The sequence below is a fragment of the Phlebotomus papatasi genome, chromosome 3, assembly GCF_024763615.1.
Source record: "Phlebotomus papatasi isolate M1 chromosome 3, Ppap_2.1, whole genome shotgun sequence".
Taxonomy (NCBI): domain Eukaryota; kingdom Metazoa; phylum Arthropoda; class Insecta; order Diptera; family Psychodidae; genus Phlebotomus; species Phlebotomus papatasi.
The window spans coordinates 67,608,521-67,631,240 of record NC_077224.1 but is presented as its reverse complement, the minus strand read 5'-3'; the positions used below and the strand labels follow the sequence as shown (position 1 = coordinate 67,631,240).

The following is a 22,720-nucleotide window of genomic DNA, read 5'->3' as shown; positions in this document are numbered from 1 at the left end:
TAATAATTCTCAAATTTAAATTAGGCTTAGTTAGTAAAAAGTTAAATAGTAAAGTGCACGAGTATAACCTTCTATGAAATATCTCCCCATGGTTTTGATATATGAAATTTGTAATGGCAATAATGAATGAAAATCAGGAAGGGAGACTTTTCTCTCTTACTCTACTCATTCATTTAATGATTGTTGATTAGGAAGTTTTCATTCATGTATACAGTGAGGGTTTTATATTGCATTTTGCGCTCTCTCTCTCTTTCTGTCTTTTGAACAATGATAATTTAAAATTATTATCATGTAAAACGACAAATAGGGAGAAGTTTTGTAAGGAGAAACTTTTCTTGTTTAATGACACTTGTCAATTTCTTGATGATAAACTTTTGCCAGAGGAAGTATCAGAAGCTGATGAACATTCTCTTGAGCTTAGGGGAGTGTTCATGAGTAATCTTACTAAACCAAGCTCTAAAGTTAAATTGTCGGTAGTTTTTTGTTTCACTTTAATCCGATGAAAAATTATAAATACTTTAAGCTGAAAATTACAATGGAAGTTGAAAAGAATTGGTCTAAAAACACTCTCTCTTTCTCACATAATTAATTTTCTGCCGATGGAGGAAAAAAAAAGAATGAAGAGTAATAATATACAATTAATTTACATTGTATTTGAAGAGAATAGTTTAGGATCAAATCGATTTTGTGTTATGATTAAAGTAAAAACTTGCTGATATTTATGTAAGGCTACTGGTGGAAAAAATGTTGAGATGAATGAAGATGAAGATTATGTTTCAGTTCATTAACTAAAGTACAACTTTATCCAAAAGTTGTTAAATAAAGTCGCACCTAGAAGGTTGCGGAAGGGAAAGAACAAATTTTGGGGTGAAAAAAAAAACTAATAGAGAGAGGGTGAAAGTTTTCTACGATAGTCCAAAAATAAATGAAAGAAAGGTAAAATGTGACAAAGAAAGTAAATCCAGTTGAATGAAAGAAAAATTTGTTCTGAAAGTCTTTTCTTTCACTTCAAATGCAGGAGAGAACAATTGTTTTCACAATATATAATTAAGAGAAAAACATTCAACACGATTAACTTAATTAGATTTTAGAGTATGATGAAAAATACGAAAAAAAGCGAAAAGAAGAAGAAAAACTTTATAATACAATTTGTCTTGTTAATTAAATGAACCAAGAGTTGAAGAGAGTCGTGAAATATTTTAAGAAGAGAGTATTTGAACAATTTAAGATTTTGTTTTCTTCCACTCTGGAGTTTGAGTTGAGACTTGTATAAAAATAACTCTTCTGAATAAGCAGAGAGAAAGACCTTTAAATTGATGAAAGTTCAATTTAAGTGAAATTGAATAGAATGAAAATAAATAAGAAGTCGTTAGCAAGAGAGGGGTTCTTGTACTCTCTGAAGTGAGTTTTAAAGTTTCATGAAATTTAAAAGGTTTTTTGTTGTTGACTTTTTCCAAATTGTCTTTAAAGGGCCTAAAACTTTAAATCTTTTAAATTTAATTTGCTAACGCATTAAAAAAAACCACCCTTAAAAAACTTTAAGGGTGGAACCTGAATTAGAAGACTAAAATTATCTATTTTTCGCGAACATTTTTAAAAGAGAAGGAAATGTACAAGTCTCATGAAAATTTTGGTATACGTTTTGCTTATGCATATTTAAAGAGCTTAAGTAAAGTTTTTAAAAAAAATATTACACAATGGCAATGTTATTAGGGTAAGTGTACCAAATTTCGGACAGTTTGCAATTCCGGCTGCTTTTTTGTTACTCGACCTTCCATGAATTTTTAGTTTTTGTAAACTTTAGAGATTATACAATGCAAAAAATAACAAAAAAGTCGCTTGGATAAACGAACTGATGTGAAAAGACATTGGATGAATTGCGGAAGGGAAATGAACTACGAGAATGAAGGTGGCCGAAATAGGGCACCAAAGCCATGTCTACATTTTTATTCATTTTAAAATGTGTTAAGATTGATTTTAGAGAAAATAAAGACAATAAACTATCTACAAGGTTCAAATCAACACTCTTCTGGAAGAAGTAACAAAAAAATTAAACTGGTATTAAAAATATTACATTTCAAACACGAAACTTTGGCACTTTCATGCAACTATGCCGAAATATGGCACACTTACCCTAGTAGTTCACTGGAATGATTGGTCGAATATGTCCCTAATTAGTGAAAATGTAAAGCTCGTAATTCAAAAACATGTCTCAATTCTCATATTATAAGTGTATTTTATAGTTGAATTAAGAAAACCCGAAGAAAATCATGGAATCTGAACTTTTTTCGGATTTTTAACATGCTATGAAAATTTAAAAATAGATTTTCACAATTGTTTTAGTTCAAATAGAAGAACATTTAATACTGAAATAAACAAGCCGTTATTCATGTCATTCAATCATTCAGTTTTTTCTTAAACTTTCCTGCAAATTCGAAAAATTGTAAAAACGAAGAAAGAGAAAAACGCGCTTTGAAATTTTGGATATTAGCCCGAGCGCATGAAAATCTACTTGGCTCTCCTTTTCTTCTTATATACTTAGATAAACTTAGGTAACTTTTTAAGATAAGTTTATTTAAGTAATAAAATATATCGATTATTTTTTATCTTGTAGTTCAGGCTACCCCCTTAAGGTGGGAAGAATGAGAATAAGACCCTTGACAGACTTGAGGATTAGCCTAGAAACGGCTTAGCGTAATTATATTAGAAATAATGGTTAAACTATATTCCCATCATTTTCTACTAAGGCGTCTCTCGGCTTAAGTCGTAAGTGTGTCTAGGGCATAATTCCCTTTGAAACAAAAATAAAATACTTTTCTGTATAATGATTTCAACTTAATAACGATACGTAATATTGCAATTTTGTGTTAAATCAACCGATATAATGTTTTGAAATGGGGCTTAGGCTTACACTTGATATTTATTCTTCCAGTTTTATTCTTGGCTTCAATTGAATTTTATTTATGTATTCTTTACCCTTATGATTCGGCTTTTATGGCCATTTTATGTCTATATAAATATCTAAATACTCTGACTCATGAGATAGAGCATACCGCGAATTTTGTTTCGTTAATATTTTATGGTGTGTCCCTGTTTATGGTTTAAAACTGCTTTAATCATCTAAAAATCGTAACAAAAACGGATCTAACGTTTTAACTAGCGCGGAAAGGACTCCTTCTTGGATACAGAGTATAAACATCAGACCTTAATCTTCCCAAGAAGTAATTTTTGTTTTATATAGTTCTGTTAAATAGATTTTCAGCAAGACTATCAAGATTTTTTTAATTGTCTTGTTTGTAGACTCAATAATGATGGTTCACAATTTCGATTTCATATCTGATCATTCATACGTCCAATTTATTCTAAATTACGACATTCATAATAGCCGTACAGATCCTTAACTATGTCCGACAATTTTTACTTTAATTGGATTTCTTTTAAGGCTGCTCTAGTTTGAGTTACTCCAGCTTAAAAGTCAGTTGCCATTACTGTGTTATCAGACTTTCACAATAAAGTTTTAATGCATATAACATCCAGCACACACCACATACACAAAAAGGAAGGAATTTTTGGAGTAAAAATAAACATTCATAAGTTTTATTTTAACACATCCGAGTGTTATTTCAATACATTATTTTTTTAAATTTAAATTAACATAAAACGATTTAGAATAGGTATTTCAGTGTTCTATTGAGCATTCATTATATAATGTTTTAAATAGCCATTCATTCCGTAACAAGTTTATTTTGGGCTATTTTTCCTCAGTATGGTAAAGACGCGAGTGAAAATTTCAAAGAGTTGCAAAGGAAATATGCCACAATATCTTCCCCAAATGTTTACTACATCTCAAGAGTTGTTTTTCCATAGAATGTGAACTCGATGAAATCACAAGAGAGACATTATGATTGATTAATATAAACAATTACTCAATTGTCTAAACATTTTGGCTGCAAGTGCAAAGTGGCTCAAAAACAGTGCACAGAAGCCACTCAAGTGCACCAAATCTGGAAGGTATCAGAGTGTAATAGGATTAAGAACAAAGTCATTAATTGATGCGGTAGAAGGCACAAGTTCTGTATGAGAAAGAAGGGGAAAGAAGCAGAAGAAGCAATATACAATATATAGAGAGTTCTTTAACATATTCTGCGTATGTATGTGAAATGTAGAACAGGAAAATTAATTTCCAGAGTATTAATCTCGTCTTCAACATACATAACATTTTTTTTTTCGAATAATTTGAAATGCTTAGCATGAATTTTATGACGATTTTATATTATTTTTCCGTTCTTATGAGTTGTAGCCTATATTTTTCAATCATGTGGTCGAAAAAAAACTGTAACAGATGATGTTCAATTTATAATATTTTATGAGCTTTTTGTATTTTATTTTCAAAGGGGTTTGCACTTTTTTCCTCTTATCTAGAGGAGGATTTTAACTATTCGTGTAAGAAAAATTGTAAATAAAACAAGTCTAGACGTAATTTGTCGGAAGTAGTACAATGGAAAAAGTGTTTCAGTATTTATAGTGCATTCAATTATTGGATGATAAAGTGCAATTCTGTCAGGTATTTATCATTATGCTTCTCACTCACTCTGCATGATTATAAAGGCAATAAGGTAATAGATTAGTCTTTCTGCAATATTTTTAATAACAATAATTAGTTGCGTTGTGCTATTTACGCAGTCGTAAAGCGAAAAATTGCTTAGTGAATTCATTGATCCGACATTTCTTTTTCACCCATATCAAAGTATTTTTTTTTATTTTTCCTGAGAAAGAAAAATTTTAGAAAAGAAATGACTAATAGCATGAGAAAGGGGGAAAAAGAGTTTAAATTGATTATTCGGAAATGATTTTTCAATAATTCAACTAATTGACTATTCCTCTTGTTTCTCACATCAATTGACCACGCTAGATAACACTATAGTAATAACATGAAATAGCATCAAGACAAAAAGGGTTAATACTATTGAATGATATTGTAGAAACATAACACTTCCACTTTTTTTTGTGCTCACGATGGATCATTTAATCACATGAATATCAATATTTATGAACCTTCAATATACTATTTACTATTGACACAAATTACATAAATACTAAAATAAAGAGAGTTTTTTCTTTCATTTCAACGAACTGAAAATATATTTTATTAATGAATTTGTTTCACCTCGTAACTTATGCACTAAATGTCTTTTTTAACAACTTGGATGAATAGTAAAAGAGGTGATAAAAAAGCTTCACAAAAAAATAGAAATTTTTATAACTCAAAAACTTTAAATTTTCAGCAACATCCACTATCAGAAAATTTTCTGCTGTCATTTTGTCCTAAAATTCACTCTTAAATTATTTTGATTCCAATCTGTCCCACTGGGAAAGTCAATGAGCTTAATAAATTCTCAATAATCCTATTTTATATAAGTCACGCACATTCAGACAGATGAATCGTATTTAATGGGAATTTATGGTATTATTTGCACACTCTTGATCGCACTATGGGGAATTTTTATGTCACACTTTATGTGTTATAGGAGAATCAGTGAAAGAAATATGCATTTAATTTTATTAGCGATTTGCTAAAAATAAATGGCATTATGTGCGGAAATAATATCAGCTAATAATAAATACTAATAAGCGATAAATGGAAAAAAACAACAGAATATAACAAGAAGATACATGAGGTATCATCAAAAGAAACCTTAGTCGTTTAAACTAGCGTTTCGTCACTTTTAAACTTAACCTAAATAACCTCACTTTCAAAATTAGTCAAAGTTCTGGAAGAATGTTATTTAAACAAACTTTTTTATCGTTATTTAATTGTTCTCACTAGTTCACCAGTTCATTTAGAACACCGGAAAATTGAGAAAATTACTGTGTGTGAGGAATTTTGGAAGTTATTTAACCTAATTTTCTAATACGCAAATTGCTAAATTTCTTTACAAGTTTTCTTATGCAAAATTTATCATAGAAAATTATAGTAAAAAAGAAAACTTTTAAAGTTCCTTAAATTTCTGTTATAAAATTTTTAAGCGAAAGACATAGATTTCATATAATTAATATTTTATTTCTAAATATTGTTGATGAAATTCTGGTTTAAAATACGAAAACTTGAAAATTCAAATTTGAAACTTCAGACATTATACTGACCAATTAACAATACCCATCTATTTTTACTGCTGGAACTCTCAGAGAGAGTAGTAATAATCAGCTGTTTTTCTCAACTTGTTATCGGTCTGCTGCTAAAATGGTAAGATATATTAACGTCTGATCTTCGGTAATCCCCCTAAAAAAGCATTATAAAACGAAAACGTATCGAAAACGACTCCCGGGATTTCTTTTATTGTCATCTTTGTTTTGGAGGTAATCCATACGATTATTTTTTTTAGTCCATATAGCCATCTATGATCGAAAAAAATTTTCGACATCGAATTTTCGGAAGTCAAAGTTTAATCACAGTGAAGGGCGAATTTCTCAACCGATTTATAAATAAACTATAGTTTATTTTGGATTTTTTGGAAAGATCTTAAAATTCCCAACTCAACTTCACCAGACCCAATCGGTTCAATCACTATAAAGGGCTTAGGGAAGGGTGGAGTAATTTCAAGTATGCATTGCTTTCGAAAGTAAAGGTTTTAGCAGAAGAAATAATTAATTAGGAATTGTCCTATATATTTTCAGATAGTAAATTCTCAAAATTTTAGCTTAACTGGTTCATATTTGTTTAGCAAATGAGCACTGAAAAATAGTTCATGTCTCTTAACATTCCGATACATTTTTTTTTCAAATATCCCATTTCTCTAAAATAGTTTCCCATATAAAAATGTTTCTTTCAAGATAGTAAGTCAAAGTATCTGAAAATTCTTGCATTTTGACCTATTTTCAAGCATTCCGCAAAGATTATATAGTTATATCATTATATAGTTCAAGCATTCCGCAAAGATGGGACGTTTTGCCATGTTTTGTTTTTTTTTTTTTAATCTATATCTCTTCATCTATTTAATAAATTTCGTGCAGAGTAAAAAGCGTTTTAATTTTGCAGTGATAGGCATCTCATTTAGGGGAAAATGCACATAATCGTACAATCCCAAACTTTGTTAATGACTAAATTTTTCCTGTATTTCTCAATAAATGTGATTTAACGCACCCATATTTTAAAGGGACAGATAATCCTAACCGGCTTATGTAGGTGAGATTCTTAACGTGAGCTAACTCGGAGTGCATGCAAATTCGATTTAGAGCTGAAGTTGGGAGACGCCATTCAGTTATCTTGAATAAAATTCGTGAAATTATACAAATTTTGTATTTAAACCAAAATATCAAGGATTTGGATGAACTGACAGAAAAGTGTTATATGGGTGAAATGTAGACCAGAATGTTCTCTATAATTTTTCCATAGAACATGATCTCATCGATTACTCAGAAGCCAAGATAATCGAGGTTTTTTGTTTCTTAACTCGTTTTTTCATCCATCAGAGTGCCCCAAGTGTTCATTTGTTGAACTTCAACTATATCAAAGAATTGTTGTATTCTGTGGGACTTTCCATTTAAAACCCTATTTTAAGTGTCTTGGTGGAGTAGAGGCAGTCAAATTGGCATCTGAGTGATTTCAAAGCGTTATTATGGGAAAAATCAATTTTTTCACACTTAAACGGCAAAATCGGAGTGATAGCGTAGTCTGACCGGAAAATGATGTATGGACGAAATGTAGAGACAAATGTCCTCTACAATTACGTCGAAGTAATCATCAAAATCGGTTCAGCGACAGTCGAGATAATTGAGGTTATGTGATATTGAAATTGGTTTTTTGACTGTGGCGCCCCTGGTGTTGGTCCCACGAAGTTCAAATGTTCTAGAAAGTTGTAGTATTTGGTGAGATCTTTCGTTTAAGCCCTCATTCATCAAAATCGGTCACATAGAACCGGAGATATGATTTTTTAAATTTTGTGAACTTTGACCCCTCATATCTCCGGTTCTATTGAAACCACAGCGCACATACGCACCATTTTGGAAACGTCCTAGACTGGACTACAACATACTAAAATTTCATTAACTTGCACAATGCCGTTTTTGAGAAAAGTGACTTTGAATTTCGATGAATTTTGACGCTATCACAGCGCCACCTGTGGTGACTTTTTGAACTTCCGTCTGAAAGTGCTCATCGAGACGAAACCAAAAAGGTAAAATTTATGTCGATATGTTAATTAGAACCGGAGATAGAGGCCGGTCAATGTTCGAACTTTGACCCCTTATAGCTCGGGTCAGGGGTTATGGATCGACTTAAGGTTTTTTTTGTTTGATAGGTATAATCAACGGCTACAACATACTAAAATTTCAGCCCGATTGCATAAGGAATTTTTGAGTTATTTAACTTTTAAGATTTAAAAATTTTCTTTTTAATAATAGCGCCCCTAGCGGTGGTTTTATGAACTTGCGATGTTAGAAGAGGAAGTGGCATTTCACGAGAGCTTTCCAAAAAGCCCTCATTTTTTAAATTCTGACAATTAGAACCGGAGTTATGGCCATTTTAAGAAAATTTTTTTGGACCCTTATAGCTCGGGTCAGGGGGGTCGGGGGACCTTAAGTTTGGTATTGATGGAAAGCTCTAAGGCCCAGCTATAACATACTAAAATTTGAGCCCGCTCGATGCCATAGGGGCGGAGCTATTGAGAAAGCAAAAAAAGGGGGGTCTTCAAAATGGCGGAAGGAGGGGTGGGGGGTGGGGGGTCAATGCACCATGTTGCAATTTTCATATGATATTTAACCTTTGCCGAAAACCGCAAGTCGATATCTTTTTTAGTTTAGGAGCTATTAAGCTCCAAAGAGCGGCCGGACGGCCGGACGGCCGGCCGGCCGGCCGGCCGGGAACGTAACTTAGCCCCCCATATATTCGTGATCAGGAAGTGGCGAAACACATTTTGGCCAAGTTTGAGCGCGATCGGAGGACATGAAATTTTGTTAGGATTATAGTAGGTGAGATTGTTAAGAATCTCACCTAATACTAGGGGAAAGTACCTAATGATTTGCGGAGTCACATTTTTATTCAGAAGCTAGGAAAAATTTAGTCATTACGAAGCTTGGTTGGGATCGTACGAAGCATAGGCGCACTTTCTCCTAAATGTTTGTACTAAAATTTTTTTATCAGTCTCATTTAAGGTAGTCTTAGCTTCCAAAAATGTCGATCTTTCAATACTGTATTTTTTCTGAAACAAAAATATTCTACTTTATTAATCTAGGGTTCGGTAATTAGTTTTCGAACAAGAAATTATGTTTTGGTAATTGAGTTATTTTTTTAGAATTTGAAAAATTGCAATAATCCAATTTTATTGTTTTTAGAACTATGGAAGATATTCATTAATTTTTCCTTAATTTTGTTTGTAATATTTTTGATATTAAGAAAATCTTGTGAAGTAGTGTGGTTATGCACAACATATTTTTGAGGTTAAAATATAAGCACTGTGAGTATTTTTTTGAGTTTATCAGCATTTTTGGCATTTTATAAAATTTTGAAATTATGATGCCCAAGTCACAATAAATTTAATTTTATAACCTCTTCCCTCTTAAGGATAAGACGCTCAAAAATTGAAAGTCCGAAAAAACACTTTTTCTGACTTCTTAGAGCTTTAAAGATAACTGAAGAAGGCTGTAAGATTTTTTTGGAACACCGGTGTCCCAATCGTCCTTAAAGGCGTCTACACAGTGGGAGCAATTTTCGTCAAAAACTGCGTTTTTGACAGAAATTTGACGTTTCCCCATACGACGCTGCAGGGAATTTCCTTGAAACAAGCAATTTTTGACAAAAATTACTCCTAATGTGTAGAGGCCATAAAGGGGTAAACATATTTTCGAAACTACCTATGAGAGTGAGCGAGGTGACTAGATGTGAATCTCTTTCATTCTCATAGGCAATTCTGAAAACATGTTTGCCAAAAAAAAGTTATTGTGCGGTGATCATAGGTTTTAGCCACAACTAAATGCTTAGTTTTTTAAGTAATTTTTAAACTCCAAGGGATAAAACCCATCGTAGATGTTTATACTAGTGAGAAAAACTCTGTGTTATTATTTGAAGATAGTACAGAAGCATTTCTTTTGTATTATTCATCACAAAACTTTCCAGATGACAAAGAGGAATCGTTTAGAACTACTCAGAAACTCTTAAAAGCGCAGAGAATTCTGTAGAATTGATCTTAAGTGATAAATTTATCTCACTAATTACTCACTTTCATGTGCACTTGAGACTCATGAAAAAAGACAATACATCCAGACTATATGTGCATTTGTTGTAAAAAAAAAAGAAAACATAGTATAGAACAATAAATTGGAGGCGTTATTGTTGGAATCTCTCTTAATCAATTGCAATGATGGCATTGAAACTCAATACACATCATACACAGTAATTTGCATGTAATTGATGAAAAAAAAAATTTATGCTCAGATTAAGCTTGGTGAGAGAAAAATTGCAACATGTGTGAAGGTGTTGGAATAAAATTATAGCAATTTCTATGTAGATTTACTAGTTAGAGATTTTATTAATACATTTATTTTTTAATAATGATTAATCAAGGGCGGAGGTGAGAGTGTCTATAATATAAAAAAAAAATTGTATTTTCCTCTAAAGAAAGAAAAAAAAAGAAAGATGAAATTAAAAGTAACATGACTGTGTAATTGAATTAGAGCTTAATCACCAATTATGTTACAATTCATGAGGATGGAGAAAAAAGTGAAAATTCAATTGGTCAAGTTGATGATTTTTCATCATATATATTTCACTTCTTGTTATACGCAAAGATTGAAAAAAATAGAGATTGAGGCACAACTAATGTGATTTTCTGTTTGGCTAAAGTTCACTCAAATGGAAATTCACTTCACATTGTTAATTTTTGCCTTCTAATTTAATTTCTCTTGCCATCACACTTGTGTCGTCTTACGAGAATTTCTCCGCAGGAGGAATATCCCAAGTAACATTTTCTTCTTTTTATTATCTTGCATAAACTATGAGACCACACATTAGCGTTATTCAAGATTTAATCTTAACTCTTTAAGGATTAATGGGTCACTGATGAACCCACTGATTCTTACAGGATCAAGGCAAGTCTATTTTTTCGTATGCAGAAACGTAGAATAGTACAGTAAAGTAGGGGTGATCAGAACCGTTTGAAATCGAATAAACGTCAAAATAAGTTCGTCCAAAGTAACGTTTTCACCTCTTCTGAAGTAGAGTCTTCTAAATTCGAATGCTTGGGGGTATTTATGACATATCTCACCTAATAAATTCGAAAGCTATTTTAAAAACTAACGGAATTTATGTGAGATTAAATTGTACGTTGATTCAAATGCCTGTACTTTCGCACCAGTCTTTGTGGTGACGTACTTCCTTTCGTTTTATACGATCCTAACGTATATAAATATTCAGGTATCATCAGATACATATAATTTTTAATCATACGCAACATGATTTTTTTTAACATAACCTCATAATTGACGTTTTGAATTCAAAAGTTGCCGTTGTTCGAATTTGAAAGATTCTACATTTTTCTCCCACGGCAAACCTTTTTTGAATTTATAGCTTTTGTCATTTTTTGAAAATTCAAAGATCTGAATATCCTATAAACCGAATATTCAAAAACTCAGATATTCAAAATTCGGATAACCGAATTTATATACTCCCTCCGTTCCTAAATAAGTCGTACGTTTGGAAAAAATTCTTGTTCCGAAATAAGTCATACGTTTGGGAAAAAATTGGAATTAAGGGAAAGTTTGTTGGCAAATGTTTTGTGTATCAACAATTATCTCTTGTAAAGAACTATTGCTAATGTTCAGTACTAAATTGGGGTCCAGTCTTGATGGTATGTTGAGGAACGAATGTTTTAAAAATGTCTTATTTTTGGAGTTTTATTTTCAATTTAAAATAGGTGCAAAATGGTGAGAGATACTGACTGTTGAGAGATAGGGACTTGGGACCTTCAGCGGACCCCTCCCCCATAAGTTGACCCTGGGACCATTAATATGTCCTTTATTTTGCCCCACTCCTCCCCTTCCCCTACAAAATCAGCTTTTTAGGATTGCTCGAAAACACGTCGTGCGATTTTTTCTCAATTTTGGAAATATTTTAGAAAAACATATTAATGGTCCCAGGGTCAACTTATGGGGGGTCCGCTGAAGGTCCCAAGTCCCTATCTCTCAACATTTTGCATCCAGATATTCAAATACATAAAAAAAGGATGTTCTTTTTATTGCTCATTCTGCAAAATTTGAGATATAAAAAATGTCATAACGGTAATAACTGTTGAGTTCTACTTGTACATACTAAAAATTTAGAACAAATTCTAGCCTGTAATGTTAATCACAGTCCATCTTGTAGTGATTAACTATCTACCGGAGGTCTTTGAAAAAAACGCGAAAAATGGACAACTTCAACACAACAAAATTGACGGAAACACTAGACCTTTCTTGACTTTCGCAATTTTATTCTTTACGACGAAGTTCACCATTCGGCTGATCGACACAGAAATTCTGTGTCGATCAGTCGAATGGTGAACTTCAAAGTGCAATCTGTGATCCAAGTCCAAAAAAAAAATGTAACCATTTCCCGCCTGTACGTGATTTTCCCAACAAAATTCGATACCTGATGAAGAGGACATTCATCCTCGAAACGTCGTAAAGAATAAAATTGCGAAAGTCAAGAAAGGTCTAGTGTTTCCGTCAATTCTTGCTACACCCCATCGGACCGAAATTCTTCACGACAACTTCAACATATCAATTCCTCAACTTACCATCGTGATAGGATCCCCATATTATCCGTGAACATGGAGGGTAGTTCATACATAAGATATTTGCAAATAACAAAAACATTCTCTGAAACCATTCCTTATTCCCTAACTTTTCGCCAAACGTACGACTTATTTCGGAACGGAGGGAGTAATATATAGAACACAAACTTATATAAAGCACGTGCACGCTGAAAATTCTCCATTGAATAATGGCTCTCAAAAATTAACCACAGCATATAAAACAAAAACAATAATATTTTCGGAAAGATAATTTTATTGGAATTTTTCTGGGATTTTGTTTTTTTTTTAGACCAATGGCTTCTCACCACTGAAAAAACGGGAGTGCGATTAATTTTTTTCCTCATAATTTTAACACTTTTTAGGTATAAAAATATATCAACATTTTTTAATGTTAATTTTACACCTTTTTAAGGATAAAATTAACATAAAAAAGGGTAACATTAATCCCTAATACACCTAAAAAGCATAATATTTACACCGATTTCGGATCAATACTGCAAGGTAAAATAAACATTTCCGGAATGTTATTTTAACTTTTTTGGATTTCTCTCACAGTGTAATGATAGCGCTACACGGTAAAGTTAGAAATTGTATTGCCTGATGCAAATAAATTAGCGGTGAAATTTAAATTTAAAAATTCTTAAAATTTTTATGATCTTCTTGGAATCTTATTTAAAACCTGAGAAAAGAACTTCAAAATACAATATTTTGCTTCTTGGGATGTAATTTTGTGTTCAAGAAGATTTCATTAATTGACGACTCTCTCTATGTTGGAATTCCTTTTAGACCACCACCGAAATTTATTCGAAGAGCAGCACCAGTTGATCCACCCACAGTGCCAGGAACTGCTCCAGTGACTGCAAGAAAGAGTGCAGACTCAGATAGTCCATCCAGTTCTCTGGAGCGAAATATCAAACCATCTGATATTCAACGTCAAAAGTCATCAGATTCGCTCGATGTAAAATTGGGCGAGCGCAGAACCGTGAATGATGTTGGTAAAGTGCCCAAGGGATCGGATAATCAGTCTGCAGACAGTAGAAAGATAAAGTCGGAAAATTTGGAAAAACCTCGCCTTGCTTCGGAATCAATTAGGAGCAACAATAGTTCGCAGAGTCCAACGGGATCACTGGGCAAGGCAGCTAGCCAAGTGACAACGACGGCAACAACGAGTGGTGCTTCACCGACTGGAAGTCTAGGGAAAGGCCCTGGAAATCGAAGTACTGAAAGTCCCACGGGGAGTCTCGAGAAGATGAACAACAGAACCAATGAAGGCCTCCAGAGTGTCGGATCTAAGGAATCCCTAGCGTCGCAGGGAGCAATTTCAGAAAGGGTAAGTGTACATGTGATTAATTTTAATTCACGCAATAGTTAGACTGTGGGCTGTATTGTTTATCATTTCTTCTTGCGTGATATTTATTTGATTCATGGTAAATACCACGTAAGTTTGAAGAAAAAAAAAATCACCGATAACATCGCTTTCAGTTATCATTAGCGACATAGAAGGTGAAAGAATTTCTTATCACTTTTGATATAATGGCTCGGTAATTAATTTATTTTTACCTTGATTTTTGCTTTCAAATGGAAGTTCAACCAATATCAATAAATCGTTCTGTTTACTCAATTTATTTTATTAATAATTATTACAACAAACAACTATTTTGATGAAATCAGATTAATGGGTTTACGCACAAGTAATTTTTTACATAAAGAGCTTGAAAATTTGAGGTTTCTCTATTTTTCATCATTTTTGTGGTGTAAACAGAAATGTCGTAAATTTTTTTGAATGCATTTTTGTTTAATCTTCTTTTTCAGCCAAAGTTTGTAATACTTCTTATCAGAAATATCAGGAAATTAACTAAAAGATTAATCAGAAATGCACGGAGTTACCAACAAATAAGAGTCAAAATATTGTGAATTTATCGTATAAACTCATTATTTTGCGATAAATTTTTACAATTCCCAAACATCAAAGGATTAAACAAAAATTATTTTTATTTTGCACAAAATAAAAAATTTTTAAACATTACAATTTCATAAATAATTTTATCCTCATAAACTTTTTGTAGTTAGAATTTTAAATTTTACTAAAACTTTTACATGAAAAACCTTTGAAAAGAACAAAAGATGCTTATGGCTCCGGCACACCTTTTAGATTAGGAAAATTTCATGAAATCGAAATTCGAAACGCTTTCTTTCTAACATGTTTTGAATATGGCTGTCTCATTCTTTCGCATAACAAATTAGATTTAGCAAAATTGAATTTGGAGTGATGTTTAAGAGAAGAAGAAGAGTGCGAGAGAATGAAATAGATATATTCAAAACATGTGAGAAAGAAAGGGATCCGAATTTTGACTTTATGAAATTTTCCCGATCTAAAAGGTATGCCGGAGGCATTAAGAACTAAAATAAAAATTTATTGTCCTGAAAAAAAAAAAGCAAAAGTAGAGAAAATATAGTGTTTTCCAGTCTTTCTGTCCCACGTAACTCCTTAATGTCACTCAGAACTGATTTTTGTCATTTTTGGAAAAGGAATATGTGAAGAAAACATCACTGGGAAAATCTTAAAACGATCATCTGATTCGGATTTTAAAGATCTAAATATTATTATCGAAAGACTCATACCTAAATGCATAAATTATGGATAATGAGTAGGTTATAATGGTCAAAATTGGTAATATCTTCGGAAAAAAAAAAAATATTTTGGAAACAGGGCTCAAATTTTGACTTTTGATTTTCAATATTTTTAATTTGAATTCGTTAAAACTTTTAACAATTAAGTATGTACGAATTTTGAAATTTTTGAGTTGACACTTTTTGCCTGAGATTTCCCTACATGGAAAAAAAAATTGTAAAATTGTTCGTAAATGTTTGTGAATTTCTATTGGTGACTTACAGAATGCTCGTAAATCGTATAACCCACAAACAAGTTCGTAAAAGTTTGTACTTTCTTCACAAACATTGTTCGTAACATGATCACTTGACGAGCATTTTTTGTGCTTTTACAAACATTTGTTTGTAAATGTTTGTAAAAACACAAAAAAATGTTTGGAAAATTTTGTCATCTGTTCGTAAATGTTTTCCAGACAAACAAAAATTTACGAACAAATCACAAAATTTTACGAAAATTTTTTGTGTATTTACGAACAAATGTTTGTAAAGGTACAAAAAATGCTCGTCAAGTGATCGTATTACGAACGATGTTTGTGAAAAAAATACGAACTTGTTTGTGGGTTATACGATTTACGAGTATTTCGTAAATCTTCAATAGGAATTTACAAACATTTACGAACAATTTTGCGAAATATTTCTCAGAGATGCTTTTAAAACAAAACTATTTTCTAAAAATAATTATTTCTTTGGTTCAATTTTAAGGCATATTAAGCGGTTACATCTACTAATACGTCTAAAATTAATGGTTTTTTTGAAAATTCCTCTAGAGAATCTATCTAAGCAGCTAGCCTTGATTGGATAAAAATTACTTGAGTTCTATTGCTAGCCGAGGAGCGCCTTAAAGTCAGATAGGAGCAGTAAAAAGTCAAATTTGGTCAACAAAAAATTCGAAATGATCAGTAAAAAATAAAACAGGGCAGTACAAAGTTAAAAATTGGCAGTATAAAATTAAGAAAGGAGCAGTATTTTATTAAAAGCGGTCAGTAAAAAAAAATGAAAAGCAGTCAGTAAAAAGTGAAACATGATCAGCAAAAAATAAAAAGCGTCAGCAAAAAAATAAAACATGATCAGTAAAAACTAAAGATGATCAGTAAAAAATGAAAAGTGGTCAGTAAAAAATAAAAAGTGGTTAGTGCAAACTATAAAGAGGTCAGTGAAAAATTAAAAATGAGTAATAAAAAATAAAATATTATCAGTAAAAAATACAAAGTGGTCAGTAAAAAATAAAAAGTGTGAAAATCTTTAAAGTCGATTATCTCGGAAACTATGAGAGATAGAGGCCTCAAACTTTGCATCCGTTAGAGCCTTCTTTACGCTTGAGATGTACAAAATTTCACTTGAAAATGAGGAAAATTGGATGACAAATGCTTAAAAACCTGAGAAATATCTGAAAAACTTTGAAGTCGATTATCTCGGAAACTATGAGCGATAGATGGCTCAAACTTTACATCACATTAGAGTCTCCTTTAGGCTCAAGATGTGCGAAATTTCAAGTGAAAATGAAGAAAATTAGGTTAAAAATGCAAGAAAAAATATGCAGTGTGCGAAAACTCACGAAATATTTCGAGGTTTGCGAAAAATTCTGTGGCCAGCGAAAATCAGCGAAAAATTCCACGGTCCGCGAAAATTCGCGGCCAATTTTTATTTGACCAGGTTTTATTTTTTTCTGTTCATTTTTTCATTTTTTGCTGATCACTTTAATTTTTTACTGATCAATTCGAATATTTCTGCTGATCAGTTTCAATTTTTTACTGACCACTTTTTATTTTTTTACTGCTCATTTTTAAGTTTTTGCTGATCAACTCGAATATTTCTACTGCTAATTTTTAATTTTTTACTGAGCATATTTTCTTTTTACTGACCTTTTTTTATTTATTTATTTTTTGCTGATAACTTTTTAATTTTTTACTGATCAGCTCGAATATTTCTACTGGTTAAATTTACCTAAAATGTTCCTCTTTTTTAAAAAGAAGATTTTTGAATTTCATAAGTTAAATAACTCAAAAATTCCATTGTGCATCGGGCTGGAACATTAGTATGTTGTAGCCGTAGATTATACCTATCAAACAAAAAAATACTTAAGTCGATCGATAACCCCTGACCCGAGCTATCAGGGGTCAAATTCGAAAATTAACCGGCCTCTATCTCCGGTTCTAATTAACATTTTGACATAAATTTTGGGTTTTTGGTTTCGTCTCAATGAGAATTTTCAGGTGGAAGTTCAAAAAGTCATCACAGGTGGCGCTGCGATAGCGTCAAAATTCATCGAAATTCAAACAAATTTTCCTCAAAAACGGCATTGTGCAAGTTAATGAAATTTTAGAGTGTTGTAGTCCAGTCTAGGACGTTTCTAAAATCTGGCGTAAGTTCGCTGTGGTTTCAATAGAACCGGAGATAAGAGGGTTCAAAGTTCACGAAATTCAAAAAATCATATCTCCGGTTCTATTTGACCGATTTTGATGAGTGAGGGCTTAAACGAAAGATCTCACCAAATGCTACAACTTTCTAGAACATTTGAACTTCGTGGGACCAACACCAGGGGCGCCACAGTTAAAAAACCAATTTCAATACCACATAACCTCAATTATCTCGACTGTCGCTGAACCGATTTTGATGACATTTGTCTCTACATTTCGTCCATACATCATTTTTCGATCAGACTATGCTATCTGTTCGATTTTGTCGTTTAAGTGTGTAAAAATTGATTTTTCCCATAATAACGCTTTGAAACCACTCAGATGCCAATTTGACTGCCTCTACTCGACCAAGACTCTTAACATAGGGTTTTAAATAGAAAGTGTCACAAAATACAACAATGTAGGGAACCGACGTTAATATTAAATCAATGGACAAATCCGACGATCACCGGATTTGTTCATTGACAAAATACAACAATTCTTTGATATAGTTGAAGTTCACCAAATGAACACTTGGGGCGCTCTGGTCGAAAAAACGAGTTCAGAAACAAATAACCTCGCTTATCTCGGCTTCTGAGTAATCGATGAGATCAAGTTCTACGGCAAAATTATAGATAACATTTTGGTCTGCATTTCACCCATATATCACTTTTCTGTCCTTTCTGTCTGTCCATCCAAGACCTTGATATTTTGGTTTAAATAAAAAAATTGTATAACTTAACGAATTTGATTCAAGATAATTGAATGGCGTCACCCAACTTCAGCTCTAAATCGAATTTGCGTGCATTCCGAGTTAGGTCATGTTAAGAATCTCACCTACATAAGCCGGTTAGGATTATCTGTCCCTTTTATAATTGGAGTTGAACAATTTATTGCAGCAGCATCAAACATTGGGCTTATCGATTTTTACAACTTTTTGGTTTGTGGCTTGACTTTTATAATTTTCTGGTTCTGACTGCCAATGTGTTTTTATTTTTAAATTGTATTTTAAAAATATTAAAACATAATCAGAAGAAAATTAAAGATTACCACAAATGTAACAAATGAATAAATTTTTGATTCAAAAAAAGTTCTATGCTCTATATATTTTTCTTTCGAAGAACCTGAAAGTAGAGTAATTCCTACAGTAATTTTCTAGTGAGAAAATCTTGCTCTAAGCTAAATTTAATGTTTTAAAAATGAGTTAACAATTTCGTGAATAATACAGCCCTGGGTGTCTTTAGCCTTGAGACAGTGCGTGTCATTAAGCAATTTCTTTGCTGTCGACAGATCAAAAGCTACGAGTCCATCTCCTCCCTCAGTTCAGACAGCATCAAAGCCGGTGGTCAGGTACTGGACAATGAGCCTTACTATGACACTGTACCGATGGATAATGGTGATGGGGACTATGTGTACATTCAGGCGGGTGGGGGAACAACAGGAAGTGGCGGAGGTGCTGGAGGGACGGGTTCTACGTCTAGTCGAGATGACATTTCAACGGCGGGCAGTACACTGCCAATGCCAGCGTATCCCCGGAGTCAGAATAGTAGTCAGGCTAGTGTGCATGTTGAGCCAGAATCTCCCGGAAAGAGTTCCAACTACGTCAATATCAACTATTTTCTGATGCAGAACCATGAGACCCGCAGTAGCTCAATCGACAGTGACGACGAAGGTGATCAGCCGCCACTCATGCGTGCAATATCGCACGATGATAATCCAAATACGCCGGGAGCATTTAGAAAATTGCAGGTAAGTGGAATAACGGGCTAAATGTATAATATAAGAAGCATCTCTTCATCTCAAGTACATCCAATTTGTCTTGTATCGTTGCTTTGGTAAATTTTTTGGCTTCTTCACCTCTCTTGTTCTTCTCTTATGAATAGTTCAAGTGAAAAAACTTTTCCAACAAGAACATGTATAATATATTTTCTAGACGGTGAAATTTTTAATGTTAGATGAAGGAAAAATTATAGTTCTCTCTCTCTCAAAAGAGGAATGTGTTACAATCTTTCTAAGTCATTTGAGAGAAATTCTTGGAAGAGATGGAAAATTGGATACAAAATTTCTGTGCCGAATTCTCTCAGATTTATGTATTAGCAATTTAAATAAGTGATTTGCATTACTATGCTCTGGCTATTTGACTGTGGTATATGTTTAAAAGAATTTGCTATTCTGCAGATTTAATAAAAAAAAAATCTCTCGAGATGAAAAAGTTAGCATAAATTTGTGCTTCAATTCAATTAACAAATTGAAGGAAAGCATCTATGACGAAGTTTTATGATTTGTAAAATACATAAAACCCATGCAAAACAAATTTCCGAACAATTTTTTACTAGTTACATTTTCTATAATCATTTTTTTTTATTATTTTTACCCTTTATTATTTATCTGATAACTCAAATTTAACACAAAGCTACTAGATATATTGGCTCTAAATTCTTCAAAACAATTGTCCTACAATTTAACGCGGGAGTACATAAAAACTGATTTTTATTAATAATGCAAAAATAACCACTTTGTCGCCACTTTTCACTACTTTTCGCCAGTTTAGTAACCACTTCTCGCCACCCACTTTTAAAGGTTCAAACTCGATTATTTTGAGCAATAATATGCAAAGAATAACATTCAGCATTTCTTTTTCCTCATGATCACCTTATTATTACTCACATTAAATGATTTTTCTTCACTTTTATTAGAGAAATCAAATTATTAGACTATTGCAGAAAGTAAACAAAGTAGATTTGACAACTAAGAATCTATGAAGTGAAGTTAGCGTCGCCTATTGAAAAGCTATGGCGAAAGGTGGTGAATCAATTTTAGAATATTACCACTTTCCGCCATGGCTCATTTTTACATAAAAATAATATAAAATGAAATATTAACTAACTAAATACAAATTTTGTGTATTCATCGAATGTAATTAAATGTTCAATAGACAAATTATTGATTCAAAATCGGAAATTTTGTTCGATAAAAGTTTCATGACACTTTCTATATTTGGTAAGAAATATTGGATTCGATGCACTTGCTTAAAATATTCCTCTAAAAAATGCTCAAACATTTTAATTCAAAACAAAAAATGAGTGTTTTTTGACTCTATATGTAGCAGCAATAAAAATACAAGTAACTTTGCGGCTCATCGTGAAAAATAGCGATTTCAATATAAGTGGCGAGAAGAGGGGCACTGGCGAGAAGTGGTGATTCCACCCTAACACAAAAAATCTTTTTTGTAAAATTAGTTCGTAAATGTTTGTGACTTCCAACTGGCAACTTACAAAATGCTCGTAAAACCCACTAAAAAGTTGGCAAATATTTGTACTTTTCTCACAAACATTGTTCGTAACATGATCACTTAACAAGATTTTTTTGTTCTTTTACAAACATTTGTACGTAGATTTTTGTTTGTTTAGCAAAACTTTACGAACAAATGACAAAATTTTACGAACATTTTTTGTGTGTTTACGAACATCTACAAACAAATATTTTTAAAAGAATAAACAATGCGTCAAGTGATTAAGTTACGAACAATGTTTCTGGGAAAAGTACAAACATTTACGAACTTTTAGTTAGTTCTAAAATTCACGAGCATTTTGTAAGTCCTCAGTAGGAATTCACAAACATTTACGAAATATTTTACAAAATATTTTTTACTGTGTAGACTTTCCAAAATTTCAAGCGCTCATTCACGTTTGGACAAAAATAGGCAACTGTTTTGATTATTATTAAAACATTCTAAAGATTCTTAATATTTCCCATTCCGATCGCAATTTACTGTCGTTTTGTAGTTACTATAAAATCTGCAATATTTCCATTTATTCAATAAAATGCTACTTTTTCTTATTAGGCAATAATATTTCAGTGAATTTATGAAAATTTCACAAATATTTTAAATCAATTCAATCAGTTCAATTCAGAAATCAAGAAATTGTCATTTAAATTCCATTAAAAATTTCACTAAAAATCTGAAAATTTTAAAAATATTAGGGTCAACGGAACACCTCTTCGACCGAGAATCCCTATTGACTTTTTTGTCAAAATCTTGAAATTTATTTAATGCATCCAGTAAAATCTACGTAATATAGCATTTTTTCATTAATCTGCGTCTTTCGATAAGGATAAGTGTTTGAATTTTGTATTCAAAATGAAATGGAGCAGGGTGTCAATAAGTCCTGACACGGAGTTCTTAAAGCATCAATAGGTGTTCCTTTCACCCTAGAATACTGTCAATACAGGCTCTCAGAGAAAAAAAAAACTCTAAGTCGTATGCATTTCCCTATTAACCCATTCCTTACCATGGTATTATACATAATACGCAAATTTAGTGATTTTAAATGATTTATTCCTAGGCAATTGTTATCGGAATTGCTGTCGGGAATGGATTTTTAGTAAGTTTAGTTTTTCAATTACTTCGGAAAAATAGGCCGACAGAGATGGGAATACATTTTGTTAGTATTTTCTTGCTTCGCGGAAGGTCATACAAAATTTTTGCTCAAAATGGCGGCTGAAAATTCGACATCCCGTCGAATTTGTTAAAATTGTCCTCCTTCCTCTTTCCTGATTTGAATTCTAGTTGCCGGTTTGTTTTCTTGAATAGTTACTTTATCTAACCCAATAGAGTTTGTATTGAATTAATGCACAGAATTTATATTCAGTGACCGTTAAGACGTGTGTTTGACAGGGGCTCCCCGCACCCCCTTAATAGGTAATTTTTTTTTTCTTTTCAAAAAATTCATCTATTAATCTGTAGGAAACTACTCCCAAAATATGAAATTCTATCTCACATATTTCTGGTACATTAACTAAATGGGTTAAAATAGCGTTTTTTTGCTCTGAGCTCCTCAATAGGAGTACTTCATTTTAACAGGATTT

General features: G+C 32.2%; 1 protein-coding gene across 2 annotated transcripts in view; it reads left to right on the top strand.

Moving 5' to 3' along the window:
• Window positions 1–22,720, top strand: part of LOC129807275 (active breakpoint cluster region-related protein) — a 75,696-nt gene that overhangs the window by 37,455 nt on the left and 15,521 nt on the right. For both annotated transcript variants that reach the window (XM_055856425.1, XM_055856426.1), the window contains exons 3-4: window positions 13,572–14,115; window positions 19,142–19,600. In XM_055856425.1, coding sequence (XP_055712400.1) covers window positions 13,572–14,115; window positions 19,142–19,600 — 1,003 coding nt within the window. The remainder of the gene's footprint in view (window positions 1–13,571; window positions 14,116–19,141; window positions 19,601–22,720) is intronic.